Here is a 21221-nt window from a genome sequence, read left to right as displayed (position 1 = left end):
AAGACTGGTCAATGTCTTACAAATGGCAGAATTCATTTTCTGTACTGCAAACTTCTTGCAGAACTAGGTTGCAGTGCAAGAGACAAGTTAAAACACGGCCCCTTTGCATTCAGAACCCCTCCTGCCAAAAGGCAAGTGTGGAAGCAGATCATTGGCCTTGGAGGCAGCATGCAGCTCACAGGGTTCACTGGGTCTGCAGCTGCTAGTAAGTAACAGTCCAGATGGGAAGAGGAAATTCAGCCATGCTAAAATATGGGATGATTCCTAGAAACCTGTGGTTAGAGTTTCACTCTCCCTTCAGTGGATTGCCTGGGGGTGGGGAACATTTTTGGGGGGGGGGGGGGATGGGGGGGAGGGAGAAGGGTGTTAGTGCTTCCTGGACTATCAGCCAGCAGGGCAGATCACTGAAGCCTGTGGCTAGGGAGGGTGGGTATAGCTGAATTTTTATAAAAGTCAACTTGGTGATCTAAAAGTTTAAGAAAAAACATTTTGGAAAAGAGAGTTTATTTATGGGACTAAATGGGCCACATAATCACTAAATAGAGGGGCAGAAAGTGGGAAGTTTCTCCTAACGGGCTGGCTCCTCTAATCCAAATTGCCTCTTCAGATTGCAAAAATAGCAGATTTTTTTTTTTTCCTGTGAAAATATCATTAGAGGAATCAGTACTGTGGCCTAAGCTCCAAAGTCTACTCTGATTACATTTTTTTCAGGGATCCAAGTCTATCCAGCAGCCTGAGATGCCTTCCAATGAATAACATGGTACAAAAAGCCATCTTCAACCGACTTGCCATATTCCAGAAGCTTCTTTGTGGAATAGGCTGGGGTGTGAGGGAGGAGGAGGTGGGGGGGGGGGGGTGCTGTAGGTTTAATATAGGAGTGCTGGGCTTGGGAGCTTTTAGCATTCTGAAGACCAGGTATTTCCAAACAACAGACATAATGCTACAGTAATCGAGATGGTGTGGTCCTGGCAAAAGAACAGACAGATCAGTGGAACAGAACAGAAAAGACTCCCATAAATATAGTCAGCCGATCTTTGCATTGCAAACGACAACGTCAAGAGAATGAGAAGACAAGCCCGCAGACTGGATGAAAATCCTTGCAAATGACAGTACCTGGTAAAGGACTGTTATTCAAAATATATGAAGGATTCCTAAAACTTAAGAAGGAAATAAGCAACCTGACCTGAAAAGTGGGCCAAAGGTCTCAACAGACACCTCACCAAAGAAAATATACAGGTGTCAACTAAACACGGAAAAGATGCTCTGTGTCATTAGGTCATCAGGAAAATGCAAATTAAAGCAACAAGAGACAACCACGTTAGAATGGCCCAAACCAGAACGCCGACAACAAACGCCGATGCAGGCGTGGCGGAATGCAGAATGGTCCCACCGTTTTGGAAGACAGCTTGGTGGTTTCTTACAAAACTAAACATAGTCTGGGTGCACTGGGTGAAAGTGGTCAAAAGGTACAAAGTTCCAGTTATAAAATAACTCACTCCTGGGGATGTAACGTCGGCATGGTGACGACAGCTAATACTGTTGTATATTTAAAAGTTGCTAAGAGAGTGGATCCTAAAAGTTCTCATTACGAGGGGGAAAAAAAGTGGAACTATATGAGGTGATGGATGTTAACTAGACTTATTGTGGTGATCATTTCACAATGCATGCACGCCTCAAATCATTATGTTGTACACCTGGAACTAATACAATGCTGTATGTCAACTGTAGCTCAATAAACAAACAAGCCTACTCTTACCATAGGACACACAATTATGCTCCTTAGTATTTACCCAAAGGAGTTGGAAACTTATGTTCAGAGAAAAAACCTGCACGCGGATGTTTATAGCAGCTTTATTCATAATTGCCCAAACTTGGAAGCAACCAAGATGCCCTCCAGTAAGTGCATGGGTAATAAACAAACTGGTACATCCAGACAATGGAATATTATTCTGCGCTAAGAAATGAGCTGTCAGCCGTGAAAAGACGTGGGGGAAACTTAAGTGCATGTTCCTAAGTGAAAGAAGCCCATCGGAAAAGGCTGCATGCCGTTGGATCCAAGGACATGACATTCTGGAAAAGGCAAAACTACGGAGACAGTAAAAAGACCAGTGGTTTCAAGGGTGGAGGAGGGATGCGGTAGGCAGATCACAGAGGGTTTTTAGGGCAGTGAAAATTCTCTATAATGATGGGTATGTGTCATATATTGGTCCAAATCCATTGGAAGTACAACACCAAGAAAGAATCCTAAGGTAAACTATGGACTTTGGATGATTATGATGTGTCCGTGTAGGTTCATCTTCGGTTAAAAAAATTTTAAAAAGTCTCACTCTGAAAAGTGATGTTGATCATGAAGGGAGGGGGTTATGGATGTGTTTGGGCAGTGAGTATATCTTCCTTCCTCTCAATTTTGTTGTAAACCTAAAACTGCTTTAAAAAATTAAGTCGTAAAAAGATGGTATAACAATAAAATTACAAAATCTGTGTGCTTGTTTTATTTTGGTTTGGGTGTGTGTGGTTATTTTTATGATGTTTATATTCTTCCAACAATGTTGTCCCCAATCCCTCGTTTTGTTTTTTGTTTTTCCCCCAATCCTTCTTGAAAGCAGGTGTGGCAAGGCATTCCGTGAGTTAAAATATTGAAAAGCTTTCGCACCAGTTGGTAGGTAGCTGTTGCCCAGGCACTCTGAGTGCCAACCACAACAAGGCTACCGGCTCTTCCCATAAGGCCCCCCTCCTCCGTTTTCCCACATCTAACAACTCAAGGGTAATGCCTGGTACATCGAGGGCCTCCAGCGCTGACCTCTTGACCCTCAACCCTCCAGTCCATGGTCGCAATCCATTCTGACTGATCCCATGCCCTGGTGGTTATACCCCTAATACAGGTCATAGGTAATAAACACATAAGTTTAAAAATCCACATTGAGCCTGTTCATTCATCAGGTGTGAGCTGGGCTATAGGACCTCAAAAATTCTGTATTCACATGTCTCCGTGGATCCGAGCAGGTAATGGTAATTGTGAAAGAAGAGGGAAGCCCAGTGTGGACTTTTACAGAAGAGCCCGCAGAGACTGCGCAAAAGGCCTGGAGCTCGGGCTGTATTAGGGAGTCTCCCAGTTACCACCCACCAGATGCCAAAAGAAATCTTCATTACTTACCTTCACTGGTCTCCCTGTGACCAGCCCCCTCGGTTCCCTCCCAGGGACCTGGGGGGAGGGGGGGAGATGCTATAAGTCTTTACTGCTGTCCTTGCATTCCTAGAGATGTTGGGGGATGAGGATGAGGTCCTTTAAAATTAACATGTGACAAGTTAAAGAAAACAGTGGTTCTTTAATGACTATGTGACAAATTAAAGAAAACTCTGTTTCCTGGCCGGTGTTTCCCAGTGGTTAGAGTGTCGGCCTGCGCACCAAACGGTCGTGGGTTCAATTCCACATACTTGGGTTGCAGGTTCACTCCCCATTCCCTTTTGGGGTGCATGTGGGAGGCAACCAGTCAATGTGTCCCCCTCACATGGATGTTTCTTTCTTTCTCTCTCTCTCTCTCTCTCTCTCCTTTCTCCTCACTCCCTTTCAGTCTCTCTAAAAATTAATGGAAAAAATATCCTTGGGTGAAGATTAACAAAACAACAGAAAAGAAAACTTTGTGCTAAGGAGGAAATCCAGAAGAGAGGGTTGGGGGGAGAGATATGGGGTCTCAGGGTTCATCCATCCTAACAATATGGAGTCCACCAGAGTGCCTGGTACAGATACCGATAAGATGATGGATTTGGTAGGGTCAAGATTTTTTTTTAAAGGGTCTTTTCTATTTTCTCAGTGAAATGAGAAGCAAGGCCATCGGTTGAGAGTGAGGAGAGAGAAGGTGGCTTGAGGAGCATTGAGAAGAGAAACAGCCACCTTGGGGTGGAGAGGAGAGAACAGTCTAAAGAAACACGGTAGGATTTCTGGGCAGAGCCCAGGGCTTATGTAACGTGTGTGTTGGTGAATTGAAAGTGGGGCCTATTAGCTGGTTATGAGGTTTTGTTTTCTTTTTTCCAGCAACATTCAGATGCTCTGGCACAGGCAGAGGGAAGGCCGTGAGAGCCGGGGGCAGGTGTTGCCACCATGTACTACAGAAGGAGAAGAGAGCAGGGGAATTGAATACGAACAAAGGAGCAACGTCGTGCTGGATCACGGAATTTTAGTGGCTGAGGGGAGATTTTTCTAGGGATTTTGTAAAGCAGACTCCTAGGTTCCAATCCAGTTCTTCGAAACTGGTAGCCCATGCTGATTCCTTCATGGCCATGTTTCTCAAAAGAATCATATGGGGACTATGTCATCAGTGTAGATTTTTGGACCATCCTCACAAATTCTGGGGTACAGCATTTTTTTCTTTGTTATAAGTACCAGGTGATACTGATGTAGGGGTCTGTGGACCATTCTATGAAAAATACTGAATTATAGTTGTTTTAGGTGAAAGCATTTGAGGATAGATTTAGGGGAAAGGAACTGGGTTACCCACATAATTGCTTACACTGTGCATTTCACAGCCATGAAATGATGATATGCCAAATATTGGGGTTCTGAAGCAGATAATAAAACCAAAACGAAGCCCACAAGGAGAAATGATGCAATGGCTAAGGCCATACGTTCAGTCACTTTATTTTTTCCACTTCCATTAGGTTTCTTGGACAAACAGAGATATGACGTTGAAGTTTGAATCTGACAACCAGTTTAGCATGGCTTGACGTCCCAGGCATCTGTTTTCCAGAAGGCCAGAGAACTGTGTTCTGTTTGGGGGTGGGGTGGGGGAGAGGGGTAAACATTCTGTGAGAAACAACCATTTCTTAAATTTGTTAAGTGGCTAAGACAAATCAAGTACATTTTATAAATGTGCAGAATAAATTGAATAAAATGAACAAAACCATTGAGCGTGAGGTTTCCATGACACGAGAAAGCATCAGGGAAATGATAAGGTGGTCATTTCCAGGAGAGAAAATAAAAGGTTCTATCGCTCTGAGAGTCAAGATTAAAATTTGGAAAAGAATCATCCTTTTATTTATTCTCCAGTGCACTAACCGTGCAGCATCTGTCTTAAGACTGGAAGGGAGACTGGCCTGAAGAAATATCTGAATAAAGCCCTGTTTGTTTGTTAATTTTCCTCTTCTAACCTTTATTTTTTTGTACTGATTTGTACCGGGCTTATGGTGCTTTGTCAGTTGGGTATTTAACATCTCACCAGCGCTCTGCTGTGTTGTGAAGAGTAATGATTTGCCCTGGCCCGTGTGGCTCAGTTGGTTGGGTGTTGTCACAAGCACCAAGAGGTCTGACCATTTCCGGCCAGAGCACATACCCAGGTTATGGGCTCAATCCCCAGTAGGGGGCATGCGGGAGGCAGCAATCGATGTTTTTCTCTCTCCCTTCCTCTCTCTAAAATCAATTTAAAAAATTGTTTTTTTAGAAAACACACACACAACAATTTATTCAATGCATTTCTAACTCTTTGTAATGATAATAACTGTGATTGGTTGAGCACTTTGTATTGAATGTCATGCATGATGTTTCTAATGATCTAACCTATGAGGTGGATATTATCTACTAGTTATCATTCCCTCTGTCTCTCGAACTGGCCACTTCTCAGACCTCTCTCCTCTTCCCTACACCTGCTCCCAACTCTGTTCTCTCCAGCCTGCTGGTACAGGGCTGTCCACGTGCTTGGGCCATTTCTAGACTAGAGCCAATGACAGCGTCAGCCTCTGCTGGTCCTTCCTTCATACAACAACGATATTTAAACCCTAAACCTGAAATCTTACAAGGTTGGCAGCTCTAAATGCTGGCCGTTGTACACGTTTTTATCTCACACAGACATAATTATTTCCTTAAAATATTTTGCTCTGGTGACTACTATGCTCCCGTGGATCCTTTTTAAACTCTAGGAATTGCTGAAGGAAGGGGGGGCGGGGAATGTAATAAGATCTATAAACCAATGACCATTGCCATAAGTCACTTTGTAAATTGGGGTGAGTTCTTTATAACTTGGGACCAAGAGGTGGCAAACATTACATTATCATTACCAGTATTATTATCATCATCATTATTATTATTAGCTCTTCAAGCTTAATTTGGAATTATACAAGATGGGCATAATTCACCTCAATACTCATCAAATGAAGCCACAACCCTGAGTATTAAGGAAAAGAATTGAAAAGTGTTTATTCAAGTAAAGAAACCGAATGCATCTTTCATCTCACTACGCCTCCTGTCCCCATCTCTTTTTAAAAGTTCAGTGACCATAGTGACATGGCTTCTATGGTCACTGTGTAATAAAAGCAGTAACTGTGGTGAGGGGCAAATGGGAGTCCCAGCTAAAAGTTCCGGTGTCTGACTTACCCTTGAAGCAGCTGGGGACTTCGAAGGTGCCGTCGATGCACTGAGCATCCTCGGTGTAACTGCACTTCTTTTCCTTATTTTTGCAGAAGAAAGAAACCTTCTGGCCATGCAGCATCCCATTCTTAAATTTTTCTTGGATCTTCACTCTCTCTCCTTCGAATATCACAGTAGCTTTTTTAACAGACACTTTACAAGATGCTGAAAGAGACAATAGTTGGAGTTAAGACTTAGGAAGTCTATTAGTCTTTCCTAAAGAGAAGGTAGCATTTGTGCCTGTAGATGAGTACATCTGAAATGAATTGCTCAAGACAGGAAGAGTCCAAGACTGTATACACTGAATAACATCAATATCATTCCTGATAGCAGTTCTTTACCCATAGAACCATTAGTCATGGGTTCCAAGATGGCCTTTTCTTCCCCTGCAGTAGCCACACAAGAAGGTCAGAGCAAAAGCAGCAGATTCTAGGTTTTGGTGAACAGGGGCTTTTACCAGATACAGCTATTGCGTGTGAGATCACGCTGGCCCACTCAGAACCCATTTATTGAGCTAATGCACCCACCCATCAGCCACTGTGAGGGTTGGCTGATAACAGCTCACAAACGCTCCTTTTTCTGAAAATTTGCCTTCAGCCTTAAGGACGCCACCTTTCCCAGGAGGTAATGCAAATCAGTCTCCAACCCCAGGGTCAGAGAAGGGAACAGCCTATAGCCAATGACTAACTGACAAGGAGATACAAAAAGCAGGTTCTCCTGCCTCTTGGTGGGATCAACTCGGGGGTAGAATTCATGGCCCAGAGCTCCCAAGGAGATGGAACTGAAGCTAGACTCTTGCTGAGATCACATACTTTTTCAAAAGTTAATTGGATCCACAGTATCAGCAACACCTGGGAAGCTGGTAGAAATGCAAATTCTCAGCTCCTAGCCCAGATCTACCGCGTCAGAAACTCTGTGGGATTCTGATGCACAGTGAAGTGTGAGAACCAGTCTTCTGCTCCATCCTACCTGCCTCACTCTCTTTCTCCTGACACACTCACTTAATAAAGCAACTGCACTCGAATCCCTGTTTCCGGTTCTGCTTCTAAAGTACCACAACCTAAGACACTAGCCATATGTTATTTTGCCTGCCCTGCCTAATTCCCTTTTTTGCTTACACTATTCAGCCCACAGCAACCTGAGCAGATATATAGTGCTAGGTTGTGGTTCTTTGCATAAGCATACCACTGACCATATCAAGAATAGACACCTAACTCAAATGAGTGTCCCAGGAAAAAGATGCATTAGTGATGAGTCCTTTAGTTGAGAGGTCCTGATGTAGAGTCCAGGCATGTTCAAGGTGCGTAAGCAGAGAAACATGGAGATGCGAGAAAGCCATTGAGAGATGAAAAAAAAAAAGTGACAATTGTTCCTGAATCTCAGCTCCAGTTCTCAGGAGGAATGGTTGTGTTTCATTTCCTGTTCTTCAATGTCCCTCTAATTGCCTGTTTCCCACTTATAAGCCCCCTTTTCCTTGAAGTAGCTCGACTGTGTGGTTGGCTTTTGCAACAGTGAGAAGAATCTCAACCAGAACCAAGCAGAAACGGATGTTCATAGGCAAAGACTTCAAAGCATTAGAGGGAGCCCACACACTCTTACACCATACTATCAAGGCTCATAAAAGATCTGTTTATTTCATGCACTTTAATTTCAAATGAGCTTGCTAAGCATGAAGCTGGCCATGCACCTGTGAGTCTTTCACACACCAATAGCTGTGAAGCAAGTCTGAGCAATAAGTAGAAAATGATTGGAGCAAGCAAGGGGCAAGTAAGGGTGGTCCACTGGATAGACATTTTTAAGACCTTACCCATATTTCATACCTTTGCAACTTGGTTGTGCAGACCAGTTTCCAAATTTGTTGCATTCTACTTCTTCTGGGCCATCCAAGACATAGGTATCATGGCAACCATAGGTGGCTTTGTCCTTGTAACTAAGTGCTTCTTTTGCAGGATAGTTCACAAATCCATTATCTGGTCTTATCGGGAACGGGCATTTTACTTCTAAAAAGTTCATTTAACAAGACATATTAGTATAAGCAGTAGTGTTGTCCAGGAGTCATGGAATATGCAGTTACACTCTAATATCCCTTATACCAATGATCACTGGGTGTTCCTGTGACTGGAATGAAATTTCCAGGTACCTTGGTGCTTAATTCTGTCCCCCTTATCTTATACTCATGGGAACCTGGATATTTTTTTAAAGAAACAAGACCACTTTGAAAGTATATAAATGAGTTACCAAGTTCTTTGGGCTTTCACATAATCATAAGGCACTATTTGTTGTGAATCTCATCTCTACGCAGTCTAAGATGGTGAGTTTGAAAGAAGAAAAAAAAACAGTTTCTTTTCATCAACAAACCATGAAATTAAAACACAAAGACACCCGTCATGCACACCAGCACACCATTAGTTGGGTTTTAAATGTTAAATCTGTTGGGGTCCAATCCCAACAGGTCCAGGGGTCCCCAAAGGTGTGGACGGAGTCAGCGAAGAAGGAATGACATGAAGACAGCCTTCAGTTGATCAGCAGCCTAGCCGGGATCTCCAGCCAAGTTCTGCTCAGGTTCTAGCCAGGGTCTCCAGCCATGTTCTGTCTAGGTCCTCCAGGCAAGTTCTGTAGCCAGGTTCTGTCCAGGATCTTTTGCCATGTTTTCTTGCTAGGTTCTGTCTCTAGGTTCTTCAGCCATGTTCTCTTGCTAGGTTCTGTCTCTAGGTTCTGTGTCTCTCTAGGTTCTGTCTAGGATCTCCAGCCAAGTCCTGTCTCTAGGTTCTGTGTTTTGTTGTCTTGTTACATCTGTATTTATACCAGTTGATTTTAATCCTATCAACTTCTATTCCAAAGGTTAGGGTGTTTCTTATCTCCATTCCAGGGAGTAAAGATTATGTAGCTTAAGCATGATTAACTACCCACCTGACACTTAGTTAAGGGGTTTTATCTCCTCCCTAACTTCAGGGGAAAATCCCTACCTGGGGAAACAACCTTTCTCGGAGAGGTGACCTTGGTTAAAACAGATAGCGCTAAGGGGAACAAACATATCAAGAACAGTATGCCACATACGCCAGGTCCCCCGAAACATACGCTGTGCAGATGTTTCTTCTCTGCAGCGACTGTGTCAAGCAGCAAGGATGGACCGGCTCCCGGCAAATTCTAATTCTCATGATTGTCTTCAGACTATACAAGAAGGCAGCACAAAATATGAAGGAGAAAAATGGCTCTGCTTCCAGGCCTTCTTAAGGCCCCAACAGCAGAGCCCCAACTCCGTACCCCAAGTCACCAGAACACAAGAGAGCAAGGTAGAGCCAGGAGCACAGAGCTCCTGGGAGGGAGAGTAATGAGGTAGTTTAAAGGACAGACTTCAGAGTTGGACTGCTTGACTCAGTGTTGGCTCTTCCACACATCAAATGAGAAAGAATCTGAGTCTATAATAATACTAAAATTAACAGTCCATGGAAGAGAAAAGCTCTTCTCTGTAGAAGAATGCCAGCTAATCAATATAGAAGGAAAGAAAGAATTAGAATGTCAACATTTTGCAACCACCAATGTCATAATTGGATCATCAGTGGATGCAAAAATGACGCCTAGAGAGTGCATATCCACACAGTTGTCAAGTATGACCCACAGGTAGCTCACTAATTCCAGAGGGAAAGAGATCCTTTACCAAAAGATCTACCACACCCCCCATTAGCAATGACCACCAGGGGGCAGACGCTCAACACAGGAGCTGCCGAGCTGCAGTGACTTGGCAGCAGTGGTTCTTGGGTGACACTCCCGGAACCAGAGAGGGGGGAGTCCGATTCTGGGGTGCGTCACCCAAGAACCACCCTCTCATCATCTGAGACCCCTTGGGGGATGTCAGAGAGCTGTTTTTGGCCTGATCCCTGCAGGCCAGGCTGAGGTACCCCACCAGTGCACCGGGCCTCTAGTATTCTTACAATTGTTTAAATGCTTGTTGTTAATACTTCAAAACATGTTAAATGTCTTGGGTTCAGTGATAATATAGGAGAATGTCCTTGTTCCTAGGACATTCATGCTGCAGTATTATGGGTAAGTGTCATGATGTGTACCACTTATTTTCAGATAGTTTAGGGAAAAAAGTGTCTGGAGGGGGCGGAGAATGAGAATGTCACAACACGTTGACAGTTGCTACATCTAGGTAAAGGGTTGGAAAAAATATTTTTTAAGTACCTACTGCTTAGGACTTGGTAGAGTTCATTGAGATGACATATACAAAGCAAGAGACCAGTGCCTAGCCTAGAGTTAAGGCCCCCAAAAGGTTCTAGGTATTATTACTAATAGTTTCCCCTTGCTAAAAAGCACTTGAGTTTTGAATCATTCAACAAATACCTAAAATATCCACTACAGGAGAAGTTAACGGTCCTTAGTATAACTCCTCGTCAGCATGATCACTTCTATCTGGTTATACAACTAACAAATGTAAAGATGGTGACGTGAGGTCAAATTTAAGGAGGAAGAGTCTGCATAAGTCCTTAAAATCAAATATTTTTGTGGTTCTTACATGTAGGTAAAAGCAGGTAACAATATGACTGCAACGCAGTGTTTTTTCTGTACCTTCATCTCCTGAGACACCCCAGTTTAACCCAGGCTTCTCTTCACCAGCCTCGCCACAATATCCTGCTGTCTGTGCACACACCCTGTTCTTTCACGCCTTCCAGACTTTCCACATCCTGCGCTCTGTGTGGCATGCCTCCCCCTCATTATCCACTCATCCTCCAAGCTTGGAAAGCTTTCCCAGGCAGCTCCAGAGAGTTCATCGCATTATATAGATTTCCCCTGAGGTCAGAAGCCAGGTCTCCTGCATCTGCTCACTAATTCCAGAGGGAAAGAGCACCTAGCACCCTGCCTGGTACATGGTAGAGGCCAACATGCATTTGTTGAACATGGTCATCTGGAAGGCAGCTATGCTCACCACTTACCACCAATGCCAAACAAGGTCATTGAAACACCTATAGCAGAGTGTTCAGTAGTTTTCAAAAATGGGAATTGCATTATCCTAATCATTTTCTCTTCTCTTTGCACTTACCCCTGCATTCTGGTAACTCAGTCCAGTTTCCATGTGCTGTGCAGGTAGCGGTGTCATTTCCAAACATGGCGTAGTTGGGCAGGCATTTAAAGACCGCCTGCTTTCCATAGACTGATCTGTTTGCAGCCAATGGCTCATAAGCACTAAGTACTGCAAATTTAGGTGTGGGTGGTGGAGGGCAGGTTACAGCTGAAAAAAGAAAGAACTATCATTTTCATGAGGCTTATAGTGCTGAAACCAGAAAAGTCCCAGGCAAACCAACTGGTCACCCTCCCCATAACTGGGACCCACAGACTCACGGGAACACACAGGGAGGTTCGGACTCCATATTCCCTCCTCAGTGCATTGAGCAGATTTAGTTCCATTCAGAAAAAACCTGCAAAAGGAAACATGTAATCCATCAAACTAGAAAAGAACCCATCGAGAGCTTCTCAAATGTCTTCTCCCTTGTGCATTGCTTCAGATGAACACTGTTGACTTCGTTCCCATAATGTGGTTTTCCTGAAGAGCTTAACACACATCTAAGGCTCAAGTCTCCAGCCTAACGCTGCTGGTGAATCACCAAAGAATGGGAAGGTTCCATAGCTGGTGAGTGTAGAAGCCAAACCCCAAATCCCTCATTTTCAGCCAGCTGGATAAACTAACTGATTCTTATGTGAAGCAGAAAAACAAAAAACAAAAACAACAACAAAAACCATTTTATTTTTTCAGGATCACAACATGAATCAAACTGAGTAATCTCTACTATTCCTTTTCTCAGAGCATATTAACAGGAATGTGTAAAAACTATGCCATCTAATAGGGTGATCACTGCATAAGTCATATAAATGTCTAATCACATTGTTTTACACCTGAAACTATGATAATATTGTATGCCAACTGTAATTTAAAAATTAAAAAGAAATTAAACAATCAAAATGCCAATGCAGCCTATTTTCATTGAAAATGTAACGTTCTGTCCTGGAAGCCAATTTTTGTAATGTTGCTTGTCATCAGACCTACCAATAACTTGTGCTTCAGAAGAAAGGACTGCATTTCTCTTTCACACACAGTATGTCTTAATCTCCAACCCCCTTCCTCAGTAAGGTTTTGCCCGACTGCATTGCAGCCAACATGCTATTGCCAACATCACCAGTGGTGTCTTTGCTCAGAAGGCAGATGAGTTATGTTACCAGCCACAGTGCTTTCTACCTGGGGATGTTGTGCTGTTCTGAGAATGAAGAGAATTATGTCCCACATCATCATACTTCCACCCTCTGCCTCAGAATTCTCTCTAGAGACTTCCAGGTCAGTCAATCAAGTTAGCCTCATAACTAAAGCCCAAATCTAATTCCTAAAATATTTTAATCCTTGTGCTAAGATTTGGGCCAGAAATTATAAGGAATTACCATCTAGTTTCAATAATTTCAATGTACGTCCTCAGATAAATAACTAATCAGAAGCACCCCAAAATTGGATATATTTCAGTAATTATCATATTCTCCACCCCTTACCTACCCTCAACACCATTGTGTATTTAGTAATTTGTATTCAGCAAGCACCAAGGCTAGAAATAAATTATGGACCAGTCTTGATGTTTAACTTAAGGGCATAGAAATGTGCTTCATCTATTAGCTATTCAGTCACTCAGAAGTCCTTACCCGTTGTTACAAGAAAAACTGATTGTGTTGGGATATTCAAAAGTTGTATAGCGTACAGCTCCATTTTCTAAGATTCCAGCAAAAGGACACACTCTGGCTGTGATTTAAAGATAAAAAGGTAAATATCTATTTATAGAATTTTATATTAAAATAAAAATATATAAACTCCTTTCTATCCTTTGATCCAATAACTCTACTGGTAACTATTCTAAGAAAATAACTAAAATAAGTCAAATGATGTATGCATCAATGTGTTCATTACATAGCTACCTCTAATAACAAAAACCAAACAGCCTAAAAGTTCATGATCAGGATACTGTGTTAATGAATGATGATAAATCAACTGTATATAATGTAGCCAATAAAATATTGATTATGAAGATCATAGAGGCATAGTCAATGTTTCTGACATGCTAATGAAAATAGGAAAACACAAAATGATATCTGCTCTCTATAATAATACAAAAATATACACAGAAAATAACTTGAAAAATGAAATTGTTAGTGTGCCAGAGTTATGACCAATTTAAATTTAAAAATTCCCAAATGATATTATAGTGGTTTTTCATGAAAAATTCTGTTGGTCTTGGCCTGGCCAGTGTGGCTCAGTTGGTTGTCATTCCATGCACCAAGAGGTTGCTGGTTCAACTCCCGGTCAGGGCACATGCCCGGGGTATGGGCTCAATCCCCAGTAAGGGGCATGCAGGAGGCAGTCATCGATTGATGTTTCTCTCTCTCCCTCTCCCTTCCTCTTTCTCTAAAATCAATAAAAACATATTTTTTAAAAATATATTGTTTGGTCTTTTTTCATCAAAGAGTATATTAAAACCACTTGTATGGACATGTATAATGTTCACAGAAGTCAGTCCCTATGATTAAAATAACCAGAAGCTAGATAGGTCCATATAGTTATTTTTAGTGCTTAATTTCCACATAAAATTGCCAGAAATCCTCTGGTTGATTGCTCAATATTTGACTGTAAAAATAATGTCAGCTTGATATCACAGAACCCAATTTTGAGGATGAATAAAAGCAACCATCTACCATAAAGCAACAATGAAACATCAATGTATATAATTTATGTTATATTATTAATTTAGTATAATCTGTAATATATTTATACTTTACTATAAATATCACATGTAATCTATAAAAATAAAAGCATAATATGCTAATTAGACCAGATGTCCTTCCGGATGACCTTCTGGACGAAGCGGGGGCTAGGAGGGCCAAAGCAGAGGCGGCCACAGCGGTGGGCGGGGGCCGAGCCCCTTGCATGAATTTCGTGCATTGGGCCCCTAGTATATACATAATTTAGATAAAATTTATTGACATTTCAGTAACTATTCATTCTGTTTTCATTTTGAGGCCAAGTCCAGAGATACAATGATTCTTCATGTTTTATTTTCAAGAGTCTCCTTGGCATCTGTTTCAATTTCAGAGTATCTGCACTTCTTTTTTCACTTCTGCAGGGTCTCCCTCTCCTTTGATCACACCAGGTCTCTTTTATACATCTGTCCTAGCTCTATGCTAAGTTTGTCTCTCCTTCTCTAAATAGTACCTACAGCCCTTGGTCTCATCTCCCATGGAGAAGCCTCCCCTCTCCCCCACAGCTCTGCTGGCCTTCCACACACGGAGCATGATAAGGTAGGTTATCTGCCCAAAATGTCCAGAATTGGAGGGAGGGGAGAGAATCTGCACAAGGCGCTGACTTACGTGTACATCTCAGCGTGTTGATGGGCCAGTTTCCGGTGAGGGGGCAGGTAAACCGTCTCATCCCTCCGCGGGACACATAGCCCGGCTTGCAGAAGTACATTATCTGCTCCCCTGGATCATAGGATGATTTTAAGGGGGTAACCGTAGCAAACGGTACATCATCTGGCCTGGGACAGGCTGAAACAGAGCACGAAGCAGTTGGTTAAGAAATCTATAGGTGCATTTTTAAGTTCAGCTGGCATAGAAATTAAAACTCGTTAATGCTTTCCAAAAGGAACTCTACCAAGTCCTGTGTCATATCTCATCTAATCTCAACCACCCTTTGAAGGGTACTATTGTTATTCCCATTGTACAGGTCAGCACACTGAGGCTTCAATTGTCTAAGGATCTTATGGAGGACCTTTAAACATGGCAACGTTAAAAAATAAGTATTAATCCAGTTTCTCCGGAATCCACCCTAAAGACAACTCAAGTTATCATTAGTGATCCCCAGAATATGCCAGGGGGTTGGATATATCAATTATTTTTGCAAAAAGCAAAGAGTACTTACTTTTTCCGGCAACAGCCACATGGCAGAGAAAACTGGAGAACAAGATGAGCGCTGGAGAAATCATTGTGGATGACTCTCACTGGCACTACCGAAGTGGCTTTCCTCTACCAAAAAGAGAAGATGCACATATAAAACTGCTTAACTATTAACCATTTTTGTGTACTTTTATCTCTGTAAATAGAAGATAAAGTATCAGGATTTGAAAGGGACTCCGAGACCTACATCCTTTAATCATTTACTTTCCACTCCTGTGGGTCTGTTGTGAAATCTTTGGTTGATGGTTTCTGTCTCCAGAACTTTGTGTTTAGGCACGAAACAGTTCATTGTTGCTGCTGACAGAATCTGGTGATTCCCAGATTGTCAGGTCTTCGGTCTAGACCTCTGGTCTCTCCATCCTCTGTTCTGTGTTCATAGTGGATGGATCACCAAAAGGCTGCTTCACCCACAGCCTGGGTGTATAAACTTAGGACTATGGCTTACTTTCTGGGTTTCGGTCTTCACACCTCTAAAATGATATTCCAGCTTCTAGATGTATGAGTCGAAAGAACACCACCGAGGTACCTATCATTAAAATGCCTAAAAAAAACTGAGCTCATTATTCTCTCACACGATGACTATTTCTTCCAGCTTCCTCTTTTCCCTGCAGTTAGTAACAAGATCCTCCTGGGAGTTCTAGCTATTTGGGGCTATCCTTGAAGCGGCCATCTGCTCACAGCAAAGCAACACAAAGCCTTGCTCCTCCATTCTTACTACTTCCTACATCGGTCTAGACAGATTTCTAGATTGGTTTTAGGGATTGGGAAGTTGACCGGGACTCAAAGAAGAAAAGGAGTTGAGTGGGTGGAGAGAATGGCGATGATGTTGATTGGGAAGGTTCTGAGGGGACTGTTCATGATTCCACAGTTATCTCATACTTCATTTGCTCTAAGGAACTGAATATACACATGGACAATGGCCAGACGATATATAAAAATAACATGCTGACCCATATCTCTGTAGCAACCCATCCAGAAAGCCAAATCACAGTCTCTGCAGCTATTGGCCCAACTTAGGACCAACCAGAAAAAGCCAACTGTGTTCTTCTAACCAATCACATAGGCTGTCTGACCTCTAGTTAGTCCAGCTTTCCCAAACCAACAAGCTTCAGCCAGGGCATACTTAAAAACCTTCCCTTTCGGTCCACTTTAAAGTTTTCCCATTCTTCGAACTGACTTTGAGCCTCTGCCCGACACAAATGATGATGACTGACTCCCTGGGCATTGCAAACTTGGAATAAATAGCCTTGGCTTGATCTATCTATTATCTTTGTATAATTAAATACAAAGATAATAGATAGTAATGCGTGCAGTTAATAAATTATAATTATTATTTGTCCTGAGTGCTTTGCCTCTTGAACATGTTTGGGAAGTATACGATGCTCCCAGAACTCTTCTAAAAACACACATGGGTCTAATGAAAAGCCCTTATGGTGAGCCTTAAGATGCGATGTAGTTGTTTATCTCTCGGTCTGTGATTTATTGTTTCCTGTAACTTTAGCACCATGTGGTTGACCTGTAGTCTGGCCTATCATTCTCCCCCATATAGTTCGATTCACACTCCCATGATTAACTTACAGTAATAACCAAGGAGCTGGCTGATGACTGACATTAAATGACATTTTAAAGACACATTAATTTGAAGTTTAATTTGGCAGAGCAAATGGAAAAATCATTAAGGAAAAACATCCAAAAAATCTTGGCAAATCTAGTGGCTGTTTTGTCTTGTTGATTGGCCAACTCTCGGATTTAATGCTTGCACTTAGTATATTTTATTGACCATGAATAGGAATACATCAACACGTAGATACTTAGGTTGAAGAATACATGACAATTGTTTTACAAGAAACATAAAACGTTGTGTTTAAAACTCTTACTTTTATCCTCTCCTACTTTACTTTGTAAATGGAACTATAGAGACTTAGACTCAGAGTCCAAGGTTGTGTATTCCTGAAATCACATTGCATCACATGTTCAAAAACTCTCTTATTTACTTCACAAGCAGAGACTTTGAACATGACATTAAACATTTAGCAATAGTTGAGAGTTTTTTTAAAAAAGACTTTCAATGTTGTCTCTTTCTGGGTTGGGAATCTAACCCAATATCCACCAACAAGCTCCCAGTGGAAAAGGAGTGTGGTGTTCTGGTTAATTAAGGCAGAGGTTTTAACCCAGCACCTTTGAGTCTGAGTCCTGACTATGCCCCTTACTAGCTGTGGTCTCTTGGGAAAGGAACATTCTCTGGGCAAGTTTTCATCTCTAAAGTGAGGTGAAAATAAAACCTACTTCACATGCTGTTATCAGGACTAAATTAGAATGCATACAGAGTGCTTACAAAGTGCAGGGGGCCAACGCTCTAACCACTGAGCTATGGGCCAGGGCAAGGCATAGTTTTTCTTTTTAACGTGACTACATACTAGTAATCTTCCATCACCTATATTTTAGCCATACCCCTACTTTAGGACATCTCGGTGGGATCTATCACCACGATGGCTAACCCCACAGTGAAGATCCTTCTACCAAGTGTTTGAATAGATTGTTTCCTTTGGATCTTATTTCTAGAAGTGGAATTACTTGGGCAAAGGGCAGAACATTTTTAAAGACCTTGATACATATTGCTTGGCCACCATCCAGAAAGGTTAGCCCAATTTATGTTCCCACTTTACGATGTTTGAAGGTTCTAAACACCGTGTAATGTTAACAGCAGACAGAGGCAGAGTTCAATTATTTGGTTTTTCGTTTTCTTCTGGCTTTTCTAGCCAAGGAAATTGTATTCACGCTGAAAAGGTGAAATGGACATCGTGAAAATGGAATTGAAGCTCAGCTAGAAAATAATATTAGCAGCTAGCTGTCCCAAATGCATTTCGGGGATACAAATCCAAGTGGCGAGAGCCTGTAATTGCGACCTCCACATCACTCATTGATCCTCACAATGTAGGATAGTAAGGAAGACATTCTAATAACATGAACATTTTATTTAAAAAACATATGTACAACACTGTGATATTGCAAAGAATGTGTATAGAAAAAATTCTGAAAGTTAACGCACCAAAATATTAAGAGCATTTCAGTTTGTAGGGTTTTTTTCTTATTTTCCCTAAACCCAAATTATATGTAATGCATTTGTATCACTTCACAGTGGGAGAAACAGGAATTTTTTTGAATGATAAACAAGAAGACTAAAGGAAAAGCAATCGATTATGAAAACCAAGCATCGGTTGAGATTGACCTCAATCCACAGCCCAGTGATATACGTTGTGAAAGAAGATGGCTTATGGGCACTTCGATGAATATCAGATGACCGCAAAAAACAACATGGACTCTCTTCACACCGGTTACAACAAGTTTTGCCCAGCTGTGTTTTTGACATAGTTATTAGGTTAGTACATAAGAGAAAAATTCTTTCATTGTAACAGGTGTTCCCATTTTAACCAAGCATTTGATGACTTACCTTCTGATGGTATCCTCAGGAGTGAGGTGCTGAACGGTGGATTGGACTATCATACTACGAGTTGATTTAGCAGCTGCTATAATGCTCAGAGGCTATAATGTGAAACAACCAAACCCCATGTGGTTTCATTAGCTCTGTTTGTTAGGTCCAGATTATATGAAAGGAAAGGGGGACTTAGAGAATGGATCACTATTTTGAATACAACCTATTACTTTTTAAACATTTAAATCTTTACATTTAGAATGAGTATGGAGCCCAGCTTGTATGGCTTAGTGATTGAGCATCAACCTATGAACCGGGAGGTCATGGTTTGATTCTGATCAGAGCATATCATATGCCTGGGTTGCGGGCTTGATCCCCATTAGGGGCCATGGAGGAGGCAGCTGGTCAATGATTCTCTTTCATCATTGGTGTTTCTATCTCTCTCTCCCTCTCCCTTCCTCTCTCTGAAATCAATAAAATATATTTTAAAAAATTAAATGAGTATGGACACACAACAGTGTTGAGCTGTATGGACCCTTCAAAAAAGATCATGGATTTTAAGAAACATTCTTAAAGCATCTCATTAAATGGACATGCACAAATACATCAAGGACCTTTATAGACGACTACACTTGTCTCTTAGGGAAAAAATAAATCCCACTGATTATTTAAGCAGCCAAGGCTATTTATGACTTGCCCTTTGTTTCCACATATTAGTTTTCTTCAATATAGTATGTCCCCCTTCACCTGCCCTGCTCCAAAATGTTTGCATTTATCTACCAAGATGCTCACACTACAGATATAATGAGTAATGAGTAGCATTTATAGGGAAGAATATCTGAAAGAAATGTTTAATGCACTTCTCTATCCACTGAGTCCATTATTTGAAAAGCTTGTAATTTGGAAACAAACTTCAAGAAGAAAACTACAGAAGTCTGTCCCCAGTCTCATTCTGCTCAATATTTTCAACAAATCAGATGAAGAATAGAACAAAACTTCTACACATTTTTAGATGTTGCTCAGCTGAGAGAATGCAGCTAGAAACCACAGGATAAATGTCACAAGATCAATGTAACCTCAGTGCATAGGTTAAGTAGGGGGTGAGGCACTTTTAGCTTAAAGACATTTCAGATGTTTCTGCCGACCACAAGTGGCTGAAATGTAATTGGATTAGGCTGAGTTCAAAGGCATGGACAGCCCAGTCTTAGACACAATTGCTCCTTTGTATTGTGCTGGTCAGACCAAAGTTTGGCCATTCTTAAGGAGCACATTGAAAAGCCAGAACTCTCTGAAAGACAATGAATTATTATCCTATTACAACATGTAATAGGATAATAATTCAAAGAACCGTGGCTGTTTACCCTGGAATGTAGAAGACTTGAAACACTGTCTCCAAAATAATAATAATAATAATAAAACAAGGGGAAAGGCACACACAAAAAAATGAATTTAAAAAGGAAATTGTCTCCAAATATTTCAAGAACGATTATGTGGAAGAAGTTTTAAACTTGTTTTGAGTTGTTCCTACTCCAAGAACTTAGAGCAATGAGTAGCATTTATAGGGAAGAATATATGAAAGAAATGTTTAATGAAGATTTTCAGCAATGGAGGGGGTTTCTTCAAGAAGTGGTGAGCAGCCTATCATTGGTAACTCTGAGGTTCTGGGCCCTTAGAGTTCAGCTGAGTGATCATCCCAACGAAGAGACCAGGCCACTCTCCCACTTAGACACTCCATGGCTCCCCGTTAAAATTAGAACAAATTGCAATCTCCTCGGCATGGTCTACAGTGTCCTCCATGACCTGGCCTCTGCTGACCTCTATCCTCAGCACTCTGTACTTTCCATTTATTTGTTTACTAGAGGCCCGGTGCACAGATTCGTGCACCTGTGGGGTCCCTCAGCCTGGCCTGTGCCCTCCCACAATCCGGGACTCCTTGGGGGATGTCAGACTGCCACCTCTGCCTTGGCCCCCATCCGCTGTGACTTTGTCTGGAAGGAAGGACGTCCAGAAGGACATCCAGTCTAATTAGCATATTACCCTTTTATTATTATAGATTCCATGACTATTCTTTAAAGGTGACTGCATACCAGACAGTTACGATCAAAGCAGATAAAAACCTCTACCCTGAAATTTCTCTAGTTGGGAAAGAAAGGCTAAAAAATAATAATAAACAAATAGATGAAGTGGTAAGTGCTATGAGGAAAAAGAAACATGATAAAAGGAATGGAGATTGGTGGAAGGAAGTGCTATTTTAAATAAGACAATCAGGACAGGCTTCTCTGAGGAGGTGACCTTAGAATAGAGACTAGAAGGAGTGAGCCCCATCAATCCCTGAGGAAGGAAGCATCAAGGACAAAACTCCAGGTCTGGAAGGGAGTGAGCATGCCCAAGGAAGAGGCTGATGAGGCT

The 21221-nt window shown here is 41.7% G+C and overlaps 1 protein-coding gene across 1 annotated transcript in view; it reads right to left on the bottom strand.

Annotated features, from left to right (window-relative positions):
* Positions 1-4620: 4620 nt before the first annotated feature.
* The window catches only part of APOH (apolipoprotein H), a 30506-nt gene continuing 13905 nt past the window's right edge, over positions 4621-21221 (bottom strand). Inside the window, exons 4-11 of the mRNA XM_070393101.1 lie at positions 15345-15448; positions 14795-14971; positions 13079-13175; positions 11738-11814; positions 11439-11627; positions 8218-8397; positions 6365-6562; positions 4621-4764 (exon numbers count right to left, since the gene is read on the bottom strand). Coding sequence (XP_070249202.1) covers positions 4709-4764; positions 6365-6562; positions 8218-8397; positions 11439-11627; positions 11738-11814; positions 13079-13175; positions 14795-14971; positions 15345-15408 — 1038 coding nt within the window. The 5' untranslated portion in view covers positions 15409-15448 and the 3' untranslated portion in view covers positions 4621-4708. The remainder of the gene's footprint in view (positions 4765-6364; positions 6563-8217; positions 8398-11438; positions 11628-11737; positions 11815-13078; positions 13176-14794; positions 14972-15344; positions 15449-21221) is intronic.

The sequence above is a fragment of the Myotis yumanensis genome, unplaced genomic scaffold, assembly GCF_028538775.1.
Source record: "Myotis yumanensis isolate MYYU_CA2020_CCGP unplaced genomic scaffold, mMyoYum1.0.hap1 SCAF_16, whole genome shotgun sequence".
In the NCBI taxonomy this organism is placed as follows: Eukaryota; Metazoa; Chordata; class Mammalia; order Chiroptera; family Vespertilionidae; genus Myotis; species Myotis yumanensis.
This window is presented reverse-complemented; position numbering and strand designations above follow the sequence as displayed.